The sequence below is a fragment of the Ostrinia nubilalis genome, chromosome 14 (assembly GCF_963855985.1).
Source record: "Ostrinia nubilalis chromosome 14, ilOstNubi1.1, whole genome shotgun sequence".
Classification (NCBI taxonomy): Eukaryota; Metazoa; Arthropoda; class Insecta; order Lepidoptera; family Crambidae; genus Ostrinia; species Ostrinia nubilalis.
The window spans coordinates 8,767,972-8,788,696 of NC_087101.1; the positions used below are offsets into that span (position 1 = coordinate 8,767,972).

The 20,725-nt window shown below is 35.8% G+C and overlaps 2 protein-coding genes across 2 annotated transcripts; one reads left to right on the top strand and one right to left on the bottom strand.

The window, feature by feature from the left end:
- The first annotated feature begins 182 nt into the window (after window positions 1-182).
- On the top strand, window positions 183-12,288 carry LOC135078109 (probable aldehyde oxidase gad-3). The gene is made up of 17 exons (XM_063972685.1): window positions 183-245; window positions 4,055-4,212; window positions 5,103-5,263; window positions 5,442-5,821; window positions 5,912-6,132; window positions 6,260-6,362; window positions 6,941-7,071; window positions 7,859-8,149; window positions 8,305-8,466; window positions 8,597-8,725; window positions 8,828-9,312; window positions 9,399-9,582; window positions 9,708-9,903; window positions 10,001-10,770; window positions 11,016-11,208; window positions 11,760-11,873; window positions 11,964-12,288. The coding sequence occupies exons 1-17, from the start codon at window positions 203-205 to the stop codon at window positions 12,032-12,034; spliced, it is 3,792 nt and encodes a 1,263-aa protein (XP_063828755.1). The 5' UTR covers window positions 183-202; the 3' UTR covers window positions 12,035-12,288.
- Window positions 12,289-12,920: 632 nt separating this feature from the next.
- Window positions 12,921-14,605, bottom strand: LOC135077854 (uncharacterized). The gene is made up of 4 exons (XM_063972391.1): window positions 14,301-14,605; window positions 13,784-14,101; window positions 13,541-13,670; window positions 12,921-13,212 (listed from the first exon to the last, which is right to left on the bottom strand). Exons 1-4 carry the CDS (start codon window positions 14,588-14,590, stop codon window positions 12,982-12,984), a joined length of 969 nt encoding a protein of 322 aa, XP_063828461.1. The 5' UTR covers window positions 14,591-14,605; the 3' UTR covers window positions 12,921-12,981.
- Window positions 14,606-20,725: the final 6,120 nt, after the last annotated feature.

Below are 20,725 nucleotides of genomic sequence, written 5' to 3' on the forward strand. Positions count from 1 at the left end.
GGCGTCGTGTGCAGGAGCGCTAAAAGACACTTTCTGTTTTGTTTCAAACAAGAATAAAAAATATGTTAATATCTTCGTATCATATTGTGCTAATGTTGCACTACATGTGAACGTATCTTGCACTAGGCGGATTTTTTGATAATAAATAGATTTCGTAAACTGTTTCTAGCCAGTAACTGTTATCGACTGGTCCGAATAAGACATGGAAAAAGTACAGTTTAAGATAAATGGCAAGCCGTATTCTGGTATGTACTGACTTTATTATACATTTTACAGATTACAATACATTATACGTTTGTGTTGCAAAAATATCTCATAATACACTGGTCATCACAAAAATCGGCCCACCTACGTTTTACAGGAAAGCTCGTTTCTACTGACACAATCATGGTGCCCCAACAATATTGGTGTTATTTGAAAGCCCAATAAATATCCTTAAAGAAAAACACATTTAATTTCTTAATAAACGATTAACATATACCTACAATAAATGTGACTTGAAAAACGACCTCACTTTGGGCTCACCTCTGGGATCAATTAGACCAATTTTTATGGTTATAAAACCAAATAATGATCTCACGTGTCCTCTTTAACAGATGGATAGCGATTAATCCCAACTTAACAGTTTTATAGGCATAAAAGTTGGCTCAAGCGTAACTACCTATTTTTTGAAGAAGTGACTCTGGATTCTTCTACAGACACATTTTGGGGTAAAAACCTTTCCTTTAATGAAATGAAGTTTAGAACTAGACTTTTAAATGGTGCCAATATTAGTGGGAAGTGGGGATGCATAAGTTTGAAAGTGCTTGTCGCGGGAGGGTCGATTTTTGTGATGACCAGTGTATGTTAAATAAATAAATAAATAAACTGGCGGCCGCCCGCGACTTCATACGCGTAGACCCCATTTTACCCAATTAGAGATGAATTTTGCAAAATCCCAACTTAGTGAGCGTCTAAAATTATGCCCGTTTTCACCATCAATCCCTAATTTTTAAGTGACCCCTTTGAAAACAAAATACCTGTTAAGTGTTAAAATAGGGGTCACTTAAAATTTTGGGATTGATGGTGAAATCGGGCATTAGTGTTCTAAAAGGAATCCCAATGAAAAATTTGAGACTCCTGAGTGATTTGTAGTTTCTGAGTTTTCGTGATGAGTGAGTGAGTCAGTCGGTCAGTCAGTCAGTTAGTGACCGTTCGCTTTTATAGATATACTAGATAACACTGATGCCATAGAGCTTAGCTCGACGTGGGGTCTTCTGTAAGTAGATAAATAGAATACACAAGACAAGATAAGAAAAAATACACAAAAGAGATGACATAATAATTTGGCGGTCTTAATAGATAGGTAGAAAAATTTTATTTTTCACTATTTTATTTGGTTGATGTGTAAAAAAAATATTCACTTTCATTGTAGCATATTAATAGCCCATAAAAAACTACGTATATACGTAGTTTTTTATGGGCTATTTTGCAACAAAATGTTATAGCTTGATGTGATAAGCTACATGGAGACACGTTAACATTCGCAAGGAAAACATCCTGAAAAAAATAAACTTTCATGTTTATCTACCTGACTGATTACAGTTTTTTAAATTTTATTTTATTCAGAAAAACAATTACATAATATAGCTTATACCAGATGATAAAGACGAAAGTATGAAAGAGTTATGTTATTTCAAACACTTTGCATACAATCTCTCGGCGCTGATAAAACTAAGCTTCTTTTAGCAAAAACAATTACCTATAATTAACCTTGCCATTCTATGTATTTAAGTTGCCAACTCATTTTTATTTAAATATACTCAACATCAAATAAACCGCACCTTCCGCGACGCGAACTTTAACGATTTTCTTCTGACACAATCATGGTACCCCAACAATATTGGTGTTATTTGAAAGCCCAATAAATATGCTTAAAGAAAAACACATTTAATTTCTTAATAAATGATTAACATATACCATAAATGTAACTTGAAAAAATACCTCACTTTGGGCCCACCTATGGGATCAATTAGACCAATTTTTATGGTTATAAAACCAAATAATGATTTCACGTGTCCTCTTTAACAGATGGATAGCAATTAAACCCAACTTAACAGTTTTATAGCCATAAAAGTTGGCTCTAGCGTAACTACCTATTTTTTGAAGAAGTGACTCTGGATCCTTCTAAAGACACATTTTTGGGGTAAAAACCTTTTCTTTAATGAAATGAAGGTTAGAACTAGGCTTTTAAATGGTACCAATATTGGTGGGAAGTGGGGATGCATACGTTTGAAAATGCTTGTTGCGGGAGGTGCGATTTATTTGACGTCGAGTGTAGGTACATTTTAAAATTACGAGCTGAAATTTAGTTATCTGCCAGGTGCACGTTCAACATTATATATTTTACAAATTAAACATGAATCTTAACCCAGATACTCCTGAAACATTTTACTATCTCCAAAGTTAATGATATTTGTATATGAGGCTCAAAAACTGACAAATAACATGGGAAAAATAAGAAAAAAAATATTTCCCTCATGGAAATTCGGAAAAGCGGTGTCGTTTATAACAGTAGTAAAATGCACTACTTTGAGGTATGCATTGCATAAAGTAAACCGTCCTTTATTTTATTTGGCTTTTGTGACAAAACTAAGTAATTTATTACTTTTGGTATTATCTTTTGTTTCTTTAATTGTAAAAATACATAACGTGAGATAGGTACCACGATATTTCCCTGCATTGCGCACCCTTTTGAGGGATATCGAACTCGAGTCGATGTCTCTTCGAAAGGATGTGCGATGCTAAAAGCAAGCGTGTCCTAGGTAGACCAGCTTCTTGACATGTCCTTACGAGAATGTCAGGATAAATGCTGAGCGGGGAGCCTATTGGGGGGGGGGGGGGGGGGGATCATTTCATTCCACTTTGTTCACCTGGGTGAAGAAAGTAAAATAGAAATAGAAATATTTATTTGTCTTTTTAGTGTCCTCATCTCACCTCGGAACCATTTCACCTAGCTTCATTTTCCAGGTGGATGGCGTCGACTAAAACTATCGCCTTTGTTCACCTAGGAATTAATTCACCCTGGTAAACAAATTCGAAAACCTGGGTGAATTAATTCCTAGATGAACAAAAGCGACTGCTTTAGTCAAATTAAGTCACCTGGACAATATCACCTGGGTGGGGGTGAAATGGTTCTGAGGTGAAATGAGAACACGAAAAATAACACTTTCTTCACCCAGGTGATATCATCGAGGTGAACATAGTGGAATAATCCTATTGGGGCAGTGGCTCAGTGATTGTTTTTATTCTAGTTGTGTTGTTATTGTTTATATCTATATAATGTGTATTAACTACTGTATCGATAATGATCAGACAATCTAGCACTGAAAAATTATCGTCATTTTCCAGCTCCTCGACGATTTCATGAAGCTTCAGAGGCCGATAATGTGTCCTACAGTAAAAAATAAAAGAATAATTTCTTGAAAGATAAAGTAGTACATTTTACTGCTGGCGTTTATAAACAACACCAGTTATGTTTCGTTATAACTTCTTACCAAAGGTTCTGAATCAGTGTGATTTGATGTTTATATGTAGTTTATGATACTAACATCACGATTTATATAAACTATCTCAATAAATTGTGCAACTTATTATTATAACTTATCTTGAAAAACTCATCGTTGAAAATGGCTAAATAAACTAGTAAATATTAATTAGAACCTAAAGAATTATTAAGATTTGCCACATAGACTAAGACGACAAAGCCTTCCGCTGTCAAGTAACATAAATAAATAAAAACAAAAGTACCTACATATTCTCCAATATTTTTTGTTTCTACGTGTTGTTTTAAAACGACGGTAGTATAAAGTGGGTTAAGTACATATTATGCGTTGTATTATAGGCTTCTAACTTCGAATTTAACAGCATTATGTATGAATGAATACCAAGCGGTCCAGCTGCAGATCCTGGCTGCGCAGGAGCTGCAGTGGTGGGAACGAGAGGTAGGAATAGTCCCGTTTTGGGACGAGATGCAGAAGATGGTTTATAGAAGACTGTCATTTGTTTTTCACAGTGGGTTGCGATGTGGACTCCCAAATGACGTTGGTCGAGTTCCTGCGGAACAGAGCGGGTCTTCGCGGAACTAAGTACATGTGTCTGGAGGCTGGCTGCGGAGCTTGCATTGTCAGCGTCGTCAAAGGCGAAGGCTGCACACCGGAGGCTGTGAATTCTGTACCTATTTTGTTTCTTATTTTTGTTGTATATAAATAACTTTGGAGACTCTCTGAAACCGGGCAGCTCGTGTACCGGAATCATACACAGCGTAGGTGTGGGTTCGAATCCCGAATCTGTCAGTCTAGCATGACACGAACAAAACGATTTATGATCTAATCTGGAATTATTGAGAACCACAAGTAGGTTACTATAACAAGGTATACAAAGGGCTACATGGTCTTCCGAGCAATAATTATGCTATGATTATAAATAGTTAAATAGAAACTAGGGAGATTGTTTTTTTATTATTATTACAAGCTTTATATTGACTTCACTTGTTAGTATGTGTGGGACAAATCTTGCAACTGAATTTAAGACCATTTCTCCTCAACCGATTGAGCGGAAACTTGGTACACTTATGTAAGTACGATGACAATGCAATTTTATGGTACCATTGAGCTGGTCTGATGATGGAGTCAGGAGGTGGCCATAGGAACTCCTAAACGAAACAGCGGAATCGCATCGAATTTGGGTTCCTTGGATGTGTCTTTTTGAGTACTTTAATGCTAGATGATGCCCAGGGTCCTGATGATGGATTCGGGAGGTGGCCATAGGAACTCCTAAACGAAACGGCAGAAACTCATCGAGTTTGGGTTCGTTGGATTTGTCTTTTCGAGCAGTTTAGTGCTAGATGGTGTCTAGGGTCCTGATGATGGAGTCAAGAGGTGGCCATAGGGACTCCTAAACGAAGCGGAGGAAACTTATCGAGTTTGGGTTCGTTGGATTCTACTTCCCAAGCTTTATGGTGCTACATGATGACCGGGGCCCAGAGATTGAGATACTGATAACTCAGATAATGACACTGGTTGGGTTACAAAATTGTGTAATATCTAATCTGAATTTTACAGTGCATGGTGTCTATACTTTCATGCCAGAACTGGGACATAACAACCATAGAAAAGTTGGGAAACAGGCTGGATGGGTACCATCCAATTCAGAAAGTTCTGGCGAAACATAATGGCACACAGTGTGGGCATTGCTCTCCAGGATGGGTTATGTCTATGTATTGGTAAGTACGTAAATAGACAATAAAATAAGATAATAGCTAGCGTAGTAGTTGTAAATGGCTCAGGGGGAGTGCAAAGCAGCATTTGTCCAGCATTAGACGTATTTCGATTGAAAGACGAAGATTTAAATAAATTTCATTAACCTTATTCTTGAAACAAACTAAATGTAATTTCTTCTAGCCTCTTGGAAAGTAAGCCGGATATAACAATGCTTGAAATAGAAAAGTCTTTAGGCAGTAATATATGTAGATGCACTGGATACCGGCCCATTCTTGAGGCTTTTAAAACATTTGCTAAAGATGCTCCAGCACCACAAGATATTAATGATATAGAAGACCTGCACATATGCACGAAGAAAGGGATCATTTGTAAACATAAATGCGATGATGATGATTGGTGTGTTGTATCACACAATGATGTAGATGAATTGAATATACAAGAAATACATTTGGAGGATGGCAAATGTTGGTACAGAGTACAAAATGTTAACGATATTTTTAATATTTTTAAAACAAAAGGAACAGATTCTTATATGCTCGTGGCTGGAAATACGGCAAAGGGTAAGACAATAAAATTAAGTCTTTAAATAAGAATTCAAATATTTGATAATTATTAATTTGAGAACAATATTATTATTATTGAATTTTCAGGTGCGTACCCTATAGAAGAATATCCAAATATGATTATCGATATAAGTGACGTGCAAGAACTAAAAACATATGAAATAGATCAAAATTTAGTTTGTGGTTCGGGCACAACTCTTACAGCATTGCTAAAAATATTTGACGAATTTTCACAACAAAATTATTTTAAATATTTAAGAGTTCTGCGTGATCATCTGGATTTGGTGGCACATATTCCAGTGCGAAATGTAAGTTTATAATAATATAAACACTTTTTTAAGTGGTAGTATGAATGGTTGTAGCAAATTACATTTTTCTTTGAAGGTCATTCTATTGATAAAGTTATTAAAATATTCATTTACATTTTGTTTCTAGTTGGGTACTATTGGAGGCAATTTGATGATTAAACATCAGCACAATGAATTTCCGTCAGATATTTACCTATTACTTGAAACAGTTGGTGCGCAAGTAACAATAGGTAAGAATAATTGGATTCTTCTGTCTTGAAATTTATTTAAAAATGATTTACCTACATATAGGCAACTAGCTTTCCGCCCGCGGCTTCGCCCGCGTGGAATTTTGTCTGTCACAGAAAAACTTTATCGCGCGCGTCCCTGTTTCAAAAACCGGGATAAAAACTATCCTATGTTCTTTCCCGGGACTCAAACTATCTCTATGCCAAATTTCATCAAAATCGGTTGCGAGGTTTAAGCGGGAAAGCGTAACAGACAGACAGACAGACAGAGTTACTTTCGCATTTATAATATTAGTTGGGATATACACGATGTTACTTTGCATTATTACACTTTTGTAAAAACTGACGCTCACTAGGTTTATTCCAATTGCGTCTGTTGAACGTGCGAGAAAAAAATAGTTTATTCCAATTTGTACTGCAAAACCAAATTTACTAAACACTTTGTGTTTTTTTTATGTGAGTCTCTTGTTTGTCTAAAATAATAGGTATTGTTCGCTACTTTTATCTCTGTGAATATGGCAAGGATGCAAAGTAGCACCGTGTATTTTTCACAGTATTCATGATGTCATTTTCAATTTCAGTGTGTTCTCCAAAAGTAACAAAAATAATGACCATGCAGCAATTTCTAAATACAGATATGAAAGGAAAAGTAATTTTAAATGTACTTTTTCCTCCGTTCAATGACGAAATGTATAATGTCGTAACATATAAGGTAAGGTATACGAGGGTTGAACACCGCCAGTCAATTGAGATACACTCTATAAGCTGTCAAAATGATTCCTCTCCTCGAAGCTTGTACAGAAACACCCACGTTTAACGCGATCTTCAAATTATTTTCATAACTATAGTCAACGTATCAACTGATATATTTATTTCAATTATGTATGATTTTACATCGTTATTAAGAGTTACTTCAAGGAATCAGTTAAGACAATAATTAAGGGTCCGTGGCCGAGTCCCCCAGTATTCGACGCACCCGTGGTTGAAGCCCCCGATTTAAATAAATTTAATATCATATTTTTTTCGGCTTTTGCACTAAGTACAGTCAACGAAAACCATGCATGTTTGACGCTATTTAAAATGATGTATTTATTTTTTTGTTAAAAATACTTAATACTTTTATAATTAAAACTTTTATTTGTAGTTAGTTAAATGTAGAGAGAGTAGAGTTATTTTAAAGACTGATTGTTACAATTATTTTGATTAGATAAAACGATTTACATGTTATTATAGTTAAATAAAACCTATGATAAAATATGATAGGTTAAAATAAAACCTATTATATTTTTAGGTATCACTATGGTAAAATAATATTAAACATTTATTTGTACTATCAGTATAAATATTTATTCGTTTATAAATATTTTTGTGACTGACTGTACATTTTATTAAAAATTGCTTCTATCTGACCGGGGGCGTCGACCACGGGTGCGTCGAACACAGGGGGACTCGGCCACGGACCCAATAATAATTAATATTTAATTTTGTATATCTTGTAGATAATGCCACGTGCTCAAAACGCGCATGCAGTGGTGAATGCTGGATTCCTTTATAAATACCAAGCCTCTAACAACAAAGTGTTAGAATCAAGAATCGTTTACAGTGGACTTTCACCTAGTTTCACGAGAGCTAAATCTACAGAATTGTTTTTATTCAAGAAGGAATTATTTACAAATGATACGTTACAGTCCGCATTAAAAATGTTGGAAACAGAGCTCAAGGTGGAAGCGATTCCTGGTGAACCTTCAGTGGCATACCGAAAGCAGTTGGCTCTTGCCTTGTTCTACAAGGTACGAGTAGATAACTACTAAATATTTTTATCGATGACTTGTGTCTTTTTGAATTTCTTACCTCGCCTGTTTTTGATGTTCGTTTATTTTCCGGTAATTTAGCTTGTTAAACATTACCAGTGTAATATTTTACAGTTTCTTCTAATTCTTTTCAGAGTTTATTGTCATTATGTCCTGCAAGATTGATCAATCCCAGGTTTCAATCAGGAGCATCAAAACTGATTGAATCCAGGCCAGTGTCACAAGCACGACAGCTATTCGACACTGATCCGTCAACGTACCCACTTACTCAGCCTATACCAAAAATTGAGGCATTGGTTGGTATATTATGTACTATTCATTGTTTTAATACTTCACTTTCAATTAAAAATTAAATATAATAATTAATGTCGATGTTTTAAAGACAAAATTAATGTTGAAACGGCTACAATGTGTTGAATTTTACAGATTCAATGTGCAGGTGAGGCTTTATATACAGAAGATCACGCCACCTATCCTCATGAGGTCTACGCAGCACTCGTACTAAGTACAGTAGGAACTGGTGAAATTTTATCTATAGATCCAAGTCGTGCGCTGGTAAGACTATTTGTATTATTTAAAGAGTAAATACTATTTATGCTATTTATTTTATGGATAATCATATCGTTAGGTTTGAATAAAACGTTCTATGTTTATTAGAAACAAGCAGGAGCAATCGCATTCTACTCTGCCAAAGATATACCGGGACTGAATTCATTTACACCCGCTGAAGATCCTTTTGCTTTAACAAACGAAGAAATGTTTTCGAGTGGGCAAATAAAATACTTCAACCAACCCATTGGTGTGATTGCTGCTGAGAAGAAACATATAGCTAATAGAATTGCTAAAATGGTCGATGTTACATACAAAAATGTTCAAAAGCCGATTATTGACGTTAAAATTGCTAAAAACGATTCCAGCAGAGTCAGTTTAAAGCAAGAAATTGATGCAACGGAAACAGGAAACGACGTCGATAAAGTCATTAAAGCTAACTATACAGTCCGAGGACAGGCTCATATAACAATGGAGACAATTGTTTGTATAACAAAACCAACCGAAGAAGGCTTAGAAGTTCATACTACTACCCAGTGGATGGACGCACCTCAGTCAATGATAGCAAGAGCTTTAGCTATTGAACAAAACAGGTATGGGAATATAAATGGAAAAATCTGTTAATTAAATATAGTTATTGTATTCATGTTTAATAAACAACAGTAAATCATAATTTTAGGGTGGATGTTCATGTACGACGATTAGGAGGTTCTTTTGGATTGAAAATATCTCGAAACACACTCTCTGCGGTCGCTTGCAGTCTCGTTTCGTATAAGTTGAACCGACCCTGTCGGCTCATTATGCCCTTAACCTCGATAACCAGAGCCTTAGGCAAAAGGTTCCCTTGTTCATCTGATTACGAAGTGAGTTGAATAATTATTTTTATTTTTCAATAAAATGTGCTGATACCGTAGTATTAATCTCTTTTTATGCACTATTTTTCTTAGACCTTTCGAAAATGTTAATAAGTTCTTTATACTTTTTGCAGGTTGCGGTTAACTCCCAAGGAATAATTCAGTACATGAATTTAGATACGTTCGAAGACCATGGATTTATGGTTAATGAAAATTTAACTTTCTTAGCTATAGGCTCATATAATAATTGTTATAATCCGTCACGATGGAAATACAGAAATTTCGATACTCTTACCGATACTGCAAAAAACTCTTGGTTCAGAGCACCAGGTAATTAGCTATCCTATTTGGATATGATTTTTTTCTGATAAATAATAATTATCTGGTTACAATACCAATTTTTTAACAATAATAAAATCATTAACAGGTCATTTGGAAGCTGTGTCAACAGTGGAAGTTATAATGGATCATTTATCATATGAAATGTCCTTGGATCCACTTGAAGTTCGATTATTAAATTTGGACGAATCGGCTTCTAACGGCATATTGGATGTACTTAGCATTATAAAAGATCGAGCCGAATACAATACAAGACAAATAGCCACACAAAAATTTAATACAGAGAATAGATGGAAGAAAAGGGGTCTACGAGCTTCCCTTTTAAAATGGGTTCAAACTAATCCTCGATACTTTAATGTATTATTATCAGTTTTTCATGGTGATGGCACTGTTATCATATCACATGGTGGTATAGAAATGGGTCAAGGTATAAATACTAAAGCTGTACAAGTATGTGCATATCTTTTAAATCTTCCACTAGACAAGATACAAGTTAAACCAAATAGCACCACAATATCCCCAAATGTGTCAGTTTCTGGTGGAAGCTTGACTACTCAATATGCAATTATTGGTGTTCGTAAATGTTGTTTGGAATTATTAGAAAGATTAAAGCCAATTCGGGAGCAAATGGAAACAGGTTATTCTTGGGCAGAACTCATTCAAAAAGCATTTGATTCGAACGTCAACTTGCAAGTACAAGGATTTGCTGGTTCTGAAAGCGAATTGGAATATAATATATTTGCGATTGGTTTAGCGGAAGTTGAAGTGGATATACTAACAGGAGAAAGAGAAATTTTACGAGTGGATGTTGTACAAGATGTTGGCCACAGTGTTAGTCCTGAAATTGATATTGGTCAAGTAAGTACCTATTTATTAAACAGTCGTCAACGTGTCAGAGTATTCACTTTGTTAGTGAAATCGCTTGATGACTTAATATGTCGCCAACTGTTAGAACAAAATATGGCTTTGTCAATAGAAATATCATATAAACACAAAGCAAAAGCCAAACACATTCAGTGAATAGTCTTACAGCTGTAATTACACTTTTCTTTCTTTCATTAATAATTTAAATTGCAATTATATAATATTATTATTTTTTGCAGATAGAGGGTGCTTTTATCATGGGTCTAGGATATTGGGTCACGGAAAAATTAGAATACAATTCAGATACTGGAGAAATATTAACTGACCGAACTTGGAACTATCACGTACCGCAAGCCAGAGATATACCGCAAGACTTTAGGGTTTACTTCAGAAAGAACTCTTATGGCGAAACAATTATTTTCGGATCGAAAGGTAGCGTTTATTTAATGAAGGGGTTTGCCACACTGGGTGCGTTCTACGGGCAGCATTCATGTATCTTTATACGTGACTGCTATAATATCTAATAATAATGTATAATACATATAAAATGTATCGAGACCGACAATGTTGTTCAGGGTGTCCCAAAATTTGCACGTCACATTGACACCAGAGGTAAATGAGCTTAAGACGCATCTAAAAAGTATATTAAGTCCATTTTTTAAAATAACTAATATGAGTCATATTTCAACACTTAACAAACTTTTCTATAGAAATGGATAAATAAAATTGGTCATATCTTAAAACTTAAGAAACTTTTCTATAGACAGATTAAGCTTATTCGATGCGTCTTAGACTCAGCTACCTCCAGTGTCAGTGTGACGTGCTAATTTGGGATACCCTGTATGATGCGGGCTGCGTTCACATTGACCTGACCATTGCCCGCAGAAAGCATCCAGTGTGGCAAAGCCTGAAGTGTACTTACTGTTTGCGTGTTTTCAAATTATAATTTTGATCTTTTTCTGATTTTTGGTTTAAATTTACAGCTGTTGGAGAACCGCCGATGTGTGTGTCAGTATCAGTACCTTTGGCTATAAGAGCAGCAATGACATCAGCAAGATCCGATGCTGGAATCTCAACTACCACTTGGTTTGAAATAGGTATTATATTGGCTTATTGGATCTGTTGTCTTAGTATGCTAAATAAGGTTTTTGATGAGGCTTACATAATATTATTTCTTTTTTTTTCAGATGGACCATTTTCTTTAGAAAATGTTTGCTTAGCGGCAGGGACAAAAATTTCGGATTTTAAGTTTTCGTAAAAATAATGTTATTTTATGTAATTTTTTGTTAGCAAGTAGGTAATAAGTTGTATGTAATAAGAATTAATTAGCAAGTTTATATAAACTTAAATTATGTGTAGTACTTACAGTAAAAACCAAGCAAGTTTGTAATGCAGTAAAATGGGCACGTTTCAATTTTTTTTTTCAAAGTATAAAATATACTTATTTTTTCAGTTTTAATGTTGATTTTTATGTGATTTTTAATAAAGAAAATATTATTATTTTGGATACGTCGTTTGCCACTTTTGTTGAAAAGTTGTAGATACAAAATGAATTACCTACAAAAATAAATGTTAAGCGTTGATTCAACTTACTATTTTTAATGGACAAAATGTTATTATTGGTGTCTGAATTGGAATTTACAAAATATTTGCATACTATTTGGCGTCTTAATGTAGAGAAGTAACAAATTGTAACCCTTGAGATGCCTATTGCCTACAATTTTTAATTTCTTCTGGAAATAGCATCACTTGAAATATCTTAAGGTAAACAAATAAAATATTACTAAGCTTTCAAAATTATGTCGACATACTATTAGAAACCACTTGTTATTTAATCAATTAGGTTAAAATAATTCAGGCATAACTACCACCCAACCCAATGTCCTAAACCCTAATGAAGTACCTGTCATGCTTATATATTATTATGTCCTGTGGATCTAGAAGTGAAATGGTTGAGATGAATAAAACGAGGCTTGTATGACTTACGAATAACGCACAGAACCTCATCATCAATAGCTTCAATGGCTATTATAATAGTTACAATTTCAAGGATAACATAGGTATTAACATTGATTCAATTGTAGTTGTGCACTAATTTGAAGGCGCCCGCCCATACAATGAGACACATAAAAAAAAGATTTGTTAATCTTAAATACATTTATTTCTAAAACAAAATCACTGACTATATAGGATTACATTAAAAAATTATGGAGCCTTTTGGTATGATGATGACGTAATTTCCAAATTGTCTACTTTTCTCTGTATCTCATCAAGTTCCTTCAATTGTCTTTCTCTATCACTAGCGTCTGATAGTTCATCTCTTTTGCCTCTAGTTGATTTAGTTTTAAGATTTTCTAAATTGTCAGATGGGTCGTTCATGGAACTCTTATTAAGTGTTTCTAGATTATATTCCTTTCCTATTTCTTTAGGGTCATTCTGAAAAGTATTAATGAGTATTTTAGTATCTATAGAGCTAAATACACAATGTCTAAGTTAATGTATGTGTAGTATATTACGTACTCAAATCTTTTCTCTTCTTTTATTGGTTCATTATTTTGTATTTTCGTGTCAAATAAATATTATTAATATTCTTGTATGGAACCATCACATAAATACAAAAAAGACTGTGGCATCTTAAATTGTTAATATGTAGCCCTTCAAGCCCCGCGAATCGAGACACAATAGAAATAAATATTTACGCGGTTTGTGCGACCGGGTTAAACTACTAATACACTAGTGCTGCTTCACGAATCACGATACTTACACTCTGATCTTTTGATTTTTCTTTCTTAGAGCAGTTAAAGCAGAATACTTTTCTCTTCTTCTCTTTCTTCGGTTTTGTCGTGGCGGTTTTGTTATGGGAAAAAAACGGGAACTTCATATATTTCCTTATGCTGAAAAAATGGCGCAAATTATTTTAGAGTCTAAGTGGAAACAATTTTGGGAACAATATATTTAGAATTAAGTAGAATTACTCATTTGAAATAAGAATTAAAGTCCCACTTACCACTTCTTTTCAGGATTATGAATGAGATTAGAGTTCGTCTCATATAAATCGTTCTTGTAATTGTTTGAATAGGCCTTGTTTTCCGAATCCTTCGCAAACTTTTCGTTACCCAGCCCATACAGCGACATAGAATCTAAATTCGAATGACGCGAATTAAACGGGTCTTTTATGCGAAGTGGGTTGGGGCCTAAATCGAACGAGCTATCTGAATTGGAGTTCAAATAATACGGGCCTCTGTTGGTATTCTTCATAATGTACCCTTCCGAGTTATATCCCAATAAAGATCCGTAGTCGTTTTCGTGCTTCAACTTTGGATTCCTGAAATATTTTATAATAGGCATTTAGAAATACGTAAAACGTTTAATTTATTATGCTAATTTTGTATTTGAGAATGCGGCGCAATAATGATGACTCGAGTTTTTAGGTATACTTCTCCGTGGACTAGTGGTAAACCTGATATCATGACAACTTGTAGTCTGTTTTACGATCATCCTTACTATTCATAAATCTCACATACCTTCCCTTATTTTCAAGTTCATAAGGTAAATTTTCATCAATGGAATACTCGTCTGGCTTCTGTATAAAGCTGGCTACGTCGATTTGGGCCAAGGGCTCTTTTTCTTCAGCCATTTCATATTCCGGACGATTTTTGTGAACGAATCGCTTGTCACCTGCCTTTTGGTTCCTAAACTTTTTGCTTAATCGTCTCCCGTGATTGTTCTGCGAGTTTCTATCAGATATATAATCATAACAAAATGCCCCATTCATGGCAAGTAGTAAACACAATAAATAAAAATAGCGTGGCATTGTCGTGAGACATGGCCGAAATTCTTGACAAGGATGTCATTAGGACTTGACAGTGGTTTAAAAAGGAGGTGTTGGAACCTTTTTGTAGAGCAAAAAGATTGATAAACTTTTATTTAGTGAATACGTTCAGTACTTATTATTATTCTGTGATACGTTATCCATACAACAGCACTCATCCAATTCAAAATTCTATGGAAATCATAAGGGAAGGCCTATGTTCAGCAGTGGACGTCCTGTAGCTGATGATGATGATGATGGCGAATTATAAATATGAGTAGTAGCCGTAGAAATGTGTTTATGTCGTACTACTAATAGTGGTTAATGGGAAGAGGTCTAGTGGATGATCGGAAACTAAAAGTACCTAATCGTATAAAGTTTTTCACGATTAGGTACTCATGTTAGTTACATAATCAGGTAAACATACCTATTTTCATCATCCTGCCTAAAGTCTTTGCGCAAATAAAGGTCTCATGTCGTCCTGACCTTATTCCCGAAGCCCCATAAATCCAAGGTAACCGTTCGATGTATCCTTCATACCTATAGCAGGCTTGTTCCGAACCGGGTGTAAGTCCCTAATTTATGTTGGTCGTTTGTCGCCGACATCCCTCACAGATGCCCAGATGCAAGGGTTTAGGTACGCGTAAAGGGCGTTTTAGATTCGTACGATAGGACGAAATGCTTAACGAGAATAGGACCAGCAAAAGTCCTACGTTGAATTTTACTAGCAAGTATTTTTTTAGCCCCTAGTTAGCATATTCAGCTTAGTAGCTAAATGGTTGTGCTACGATTGGGCTCACCATTAGTCGACGCGGTGGCGGTGCACGAACCCGCGGTCTTCAGGGGCTTAGTGCGAGTTCCAACCCCTTCACCTGCAGCTATCGTGGTTTCAATAAAAAGTACCTTACTCAGGTTATAGTTTTTTTCAATAATATCTGTAGATAAATAGTTATTTGATTAGTTGAGATGTCGTGAAGCGAGCAGCATCAATTTGTATGGTAGTAACTGAATTAAACTTTTTATTTACCTACTTACTAATTTAATTTAGTTAATACCATACAACATTGTTTTTTGTTGCCTTTTTTAATTATAAAAGTGACTCTTTTTTAAATTATTTTCTTAGTAAATAAAAACTTTGAAAACAAGAAAATGCAAAATACGTGTTCATGGTTATTAATATTACATAAATTATTGTAAGTACCTAGTAGACATTGTAATGAGTCATGAAAACGCTAGTAAAATAAAACATTTACATTGTTCTTTATGTACTAAGAAAAAATTTATCGATGCAATGTTATAGAAACATATTATTTTATGTACAAATGACAACATGTGGCGTTGATACCGTTAAGTAAATACATCTGTGCAATGTAGAAGTAGTGCAGAAATGTTTATACGACGGAGAAGCTGCTTCGTCTAATTGGTTCCACCCAACTAAATACCTATTGTGTCATTTACACGTTACGATTTTATTATTTTACAATTTGATACTTGAAAAAAGTGGTATGAGCGTTTTTATAAATGCCCACTTGCTTTGAGTTCTTGTTGAAACGGTTATCATTGTTTAAATTGACAAAATCGTTATCACATTTCTTCACAGAGCGATACTAGTACTTAGTTTACCTACATCGAAATAAAATCTTGTTATTACATTGGGTATGTCGTGAGCTATGAAATGTAAAAGTTGTAAAACATCATTATCTTTCTGAAAAATTCACGTTTTTCTATTCAATGTGAACCACAATGTAGGTGATTCCAGAGTGGAATTTGCTGACCTGTCTCTAGGTAGGTACACATAACTACTTAATAGAACCATAATCAAATCGTCAACGTATCGAACCGTGTAAACTCGCTGACGATTTCTTAACGAGCGCGGCGTGCAAAACGCCCGTGTGTCGCACTTAGGGGTTGCAATCGAATATTCGAATATTCGAATATTCGAATTTAGATTCCAAATTTAATATTCGAATAGTAAATTAACATGTATTCGAATATTCGAATATTAAAAAAATAAACAGAAAAGATAGAACGAAGACAACTTAGTGTTTGCAAATGTGGTCGGAGGCATCAAATACATATCACCAACTAAAAGAACTAGTCATTGATGCTTCCGACTTCATTGGTGAACACTAAGTTGTCTTGCGAAACCAAGGTTCCTAATTACCTGAAAGAGACAACTATTGAGCAAAGTCAGCTAACGATGCTGAAGACGGCGGACGGTAACGTCAACAAAAGCCAAGGTTCTGGGTGAGATCGAAAAGATTTATGGACAGCTACATACCTCCAAACCTGTTAATAACTCCGCAACAGATGCAAGAGCTAGGTTAACGCGACACTATACCAAAGACATCCCGTATATCAGCCTATACGAGATTGATTAGGAAGGCTCTCAAACAGCTAAAGAACAGCAAGGCACCGAGTGATGACGGAATAACCTGGGAGCTTCTGAATGCGGGTGGAACACCGAAACTCGTTCCGTCTTACTCTAAGGAACAACGCCAGAGGCATGGGATAGAAGCGTGGTGATGCTTTTCTTAGACTATGAGAAGGCCTTTGATTCGATCGATACTTAGGCAGTGCTGCAGTCTCTTTAGCGGTGCCGTATTGACTATCGGTATATCGAGATGCTGAAATGCCTGTACAGAAACGCTACCATGTCGAGCCGAGTACAGGAGCAGAGCACGAGGGCGATTCCTCTGCAGCGAGGCGTGAGGCAGAGAGATGTTATATCTCCGAAACCATTGACCGCTGCATTGGAAGACGCTTTCAAGCTCTTTGAATGGAAAGGATTAGGCATAATTACCTTTCAATAGCGAATAGGTACATCACTCAGCTTCGGTTTGCTGATGATATTGTGGTCATGGCAGAATCGCTTGAAGACCTCGGCACAATATTCGAAGACCTTAATCAAGTCTCTCAACAGGCAGGCCTTCGGATGAACATGAACAAAACGAAGCTTAGGTCCAACGTCCATGTTTCGGTTGGAGCTCGATTCTCGAGACTGTTGTGCTGTGTTGACAAGTATGTCTTCCTCTGACAAACGATTCGGCTAGGTAGATTAAATTTCGAGAAAAAGGTAAATCGTCGAATCCAACTCGGCTGGGCAGCGTTCGGGAAACTATACAACATCTTTTCGTCCAAACACCTCAGTGCCTAAAGACGAAATTCTTCAATCAGTGTGTTACCTCTACCAGTGATGGCACACGGCTCCGAAACGTGGCCTCTTACAATAAGCTTTATAAATAAGCTCAAAATTGCACAGCGTGCTATGGGAAGGGCTATGCTCAGTGTTTCTTTACGAGATTGAATCAGAAATGAGGAGATCCGTAAACGAACTAAAGTCGCTGACATAGCCCGACGGATTAGCAAGCTGAAGTGGCTATAGGCAGATCACATAGTACGCTGAAATGATGGCCGATGGGGCAGCAAGGTTCTGAAGTGGAGACCACCTACCAAAAAGCGCAGCGTCGGACGTCCACCCACAAAGGTGGACCGAAGACCTCATATAGGTAGCGGGAAGGCGCTGGATACAGGCCGCTGCCAACCAGTCATTGTGGAAGTCATTGGGAGAGGCCTATGTTCAGCAGTGGACTTCCTATGGCTGAAATGATGATGATGATGAGAATTTTATAACTGTTTTAAAAACTATATTGTTAAATAGTTAAAATATAGTTCCTAAAGCAATAAAACCAGCAATAAAACATTGATAATTTAACTACTTTTTTTTAAAGTATTCGAATATTCGAATAATATTCGAATATCACTGAAAAAATATTCGAATATTCGAAATAGAAAACTATCGAATATTTGCAATCTCTAGTCGCACTCTGCCGGATCTTATTGGACGTTACAGCTTAGCTTGCTACTTAATCGTGCAAGCAATTATTGTCTCTTTAGACCTTACTTACTACTTTCCTTGGTAGCATAGATTTTGGGCTGGTATTTGTTTTGTTCTAACAAGCAAAGCAGATTAATTCTTGGGACCATATGCTGCTTCTAATATGAAAAAGCCAATACCTAAAGTAGTCAGACTTCTCTTCGCATTTGGTATCGCAACAATTTGACAATAATTTATTATGTTTTAGTTTTTGATATTTTACTACGAAAAATGATTGAATGAGATACAGGTGGCTTGGATCATGCAAATTTTGACGATACTTCTAGATACAATTTATATTAAAATTGGATGTTTAGTTCTACTAGGTTATATTATCTTCATAGCTTGCTAAACAAGGTTAGTCAAGGTCAAATAAAAACTCTAAAACGTTCGTTCGTTCCTTTCAGCCGAAAGACGTCCACTGCTGGACAAAGGCCTCCCCCAAGGATTTCCACAAAGACCGGTCATGCGCCGCTCGCATCCAGGCACCTCTCGCGACCTTCACCAGATCGTCGGTCCACCTAGTGGAAGGCCTGCCCACGTTGTAAAAAACTGCAATTAAATTATTGTCTTCAGTCTATTAAGCAATTTAAATTACCTGTGCTGAAAATGGGTGTCGTTTCTCCACTTCTATAAATTACCCGAACTAGTCTCGTTAATATGAGTTAATGGCGTTACAATGAAAATGAATGCGATAGCAGTGCCACAGTAAAATATTTCGTTTCAGTAAGTTATCAGGATATCTAAATAAACAATTTATTCAAAGAAAATATCTTCAGTTTGTAATTCGTAATCAACTCTCTAAGAAATCTTTCAGGTCCTATTTAAGAGGAATTCAGAAATAATAATTACTGTAAAACGAGTACGGCGTAAATAACAAGTATCTAAATATATACATATAACTCAAATACTACTGACTGACTGACTGACTGAGTGACATAGTGATCTATCAACGCACAGCCCAAGCCACTGGACGGATCGGGCTGAAATTTGGCATTCAAGCAGGTAGATGTTATGACGAAGGCATCCGCTAAGAAAGGATTTTACGAAACTCTACCCCTAAGGGGGTAAAACTAGTTTATGAATATAATCACAATAAGTACCGGTAAGTGCGTGTTTTGACGAACCGCCGCGGTTTCTACCCTGACCGGGCCGGTGCCGACACCGGCCTACACAGATAATGTACACATTTTCATTTCAGAACCTAGCCTACTTTTAAATAGGTAAAACATTTTACCTACAAAATAGACACGTTATTGTTACTGTTACACAGTCTACACTGTGCCCATTAAGAATATTACTAATCCATTCATGTCGTTAAGTTAACAACCACCGCTTAATTCGCATATATTATGTCCTCTTTAATTAAATTACATTTAAGTACGATCTCGTATGTTAGTTTCATACGGTTAAGCCTACATTCGCGTGACAAGCTTTCGAATGGGATGTGACGAATTATGTGCTATTAGGCTTTGATCTGAATTCTGTAGGGTCTTTGGAAAATACGGCACCCTTGTTGTGAAATAGGGCTGTTATTAAGTACCTACTTCACACTTTAAATGTGGTGCTTCGAAGTTAGAGTGTGTTTAATCAACGCTTTTGATTGCGCATTTCAAATAGTTTTGCCCATGAAAACGAATGTATGAATGAACCCCTAGTACACGATTGTGCGAACCTTTAGTATGTTCCAGTCAAAAGTGGTTTTGGCTGATGCCCTTGGTTAATATCACTTTTGACTGATTTTTGCAGTCAATTAGTGGTTTTGATCGATTAATGAGTTTGACTGCAACAAGTACACGATCAGAATGTAGTGACGAAGAAGAAGAATGTTCAACTTGCTGAAAAATTACAAGAGTTTTCACAGGACAATCTTTTATGCTGAACGAGGTAAGAAATTTTGTTTTGTTCGTTCGTTTCAGCCAAATAAATTATTTTTCTTGGAAAATTAGATTTTCTTCTACACTCGCGAGCAAAAGTATGGAATCACTTACATGAAGTTGTTTCCACGCGATCTTGTGTACTAACGAATTTGTTAGGAACAAAAAAAGTGGCACCATTTTAAAGATTAAACTTTTATCTTTAAATTGATACCAAATTCATTTAAATCACACCAGTATTTAAAAAGATATCCCGGCTTATGTGAAGAAGTAACGAAAAAGACATGTATGAACTGTTTGATACGTCGCGAGTTGCGGCCTATTTACCCCCTATAAAAGCACGCGTTTTCGGATTTTTGCTTTCACACGTTGATTCATACACAT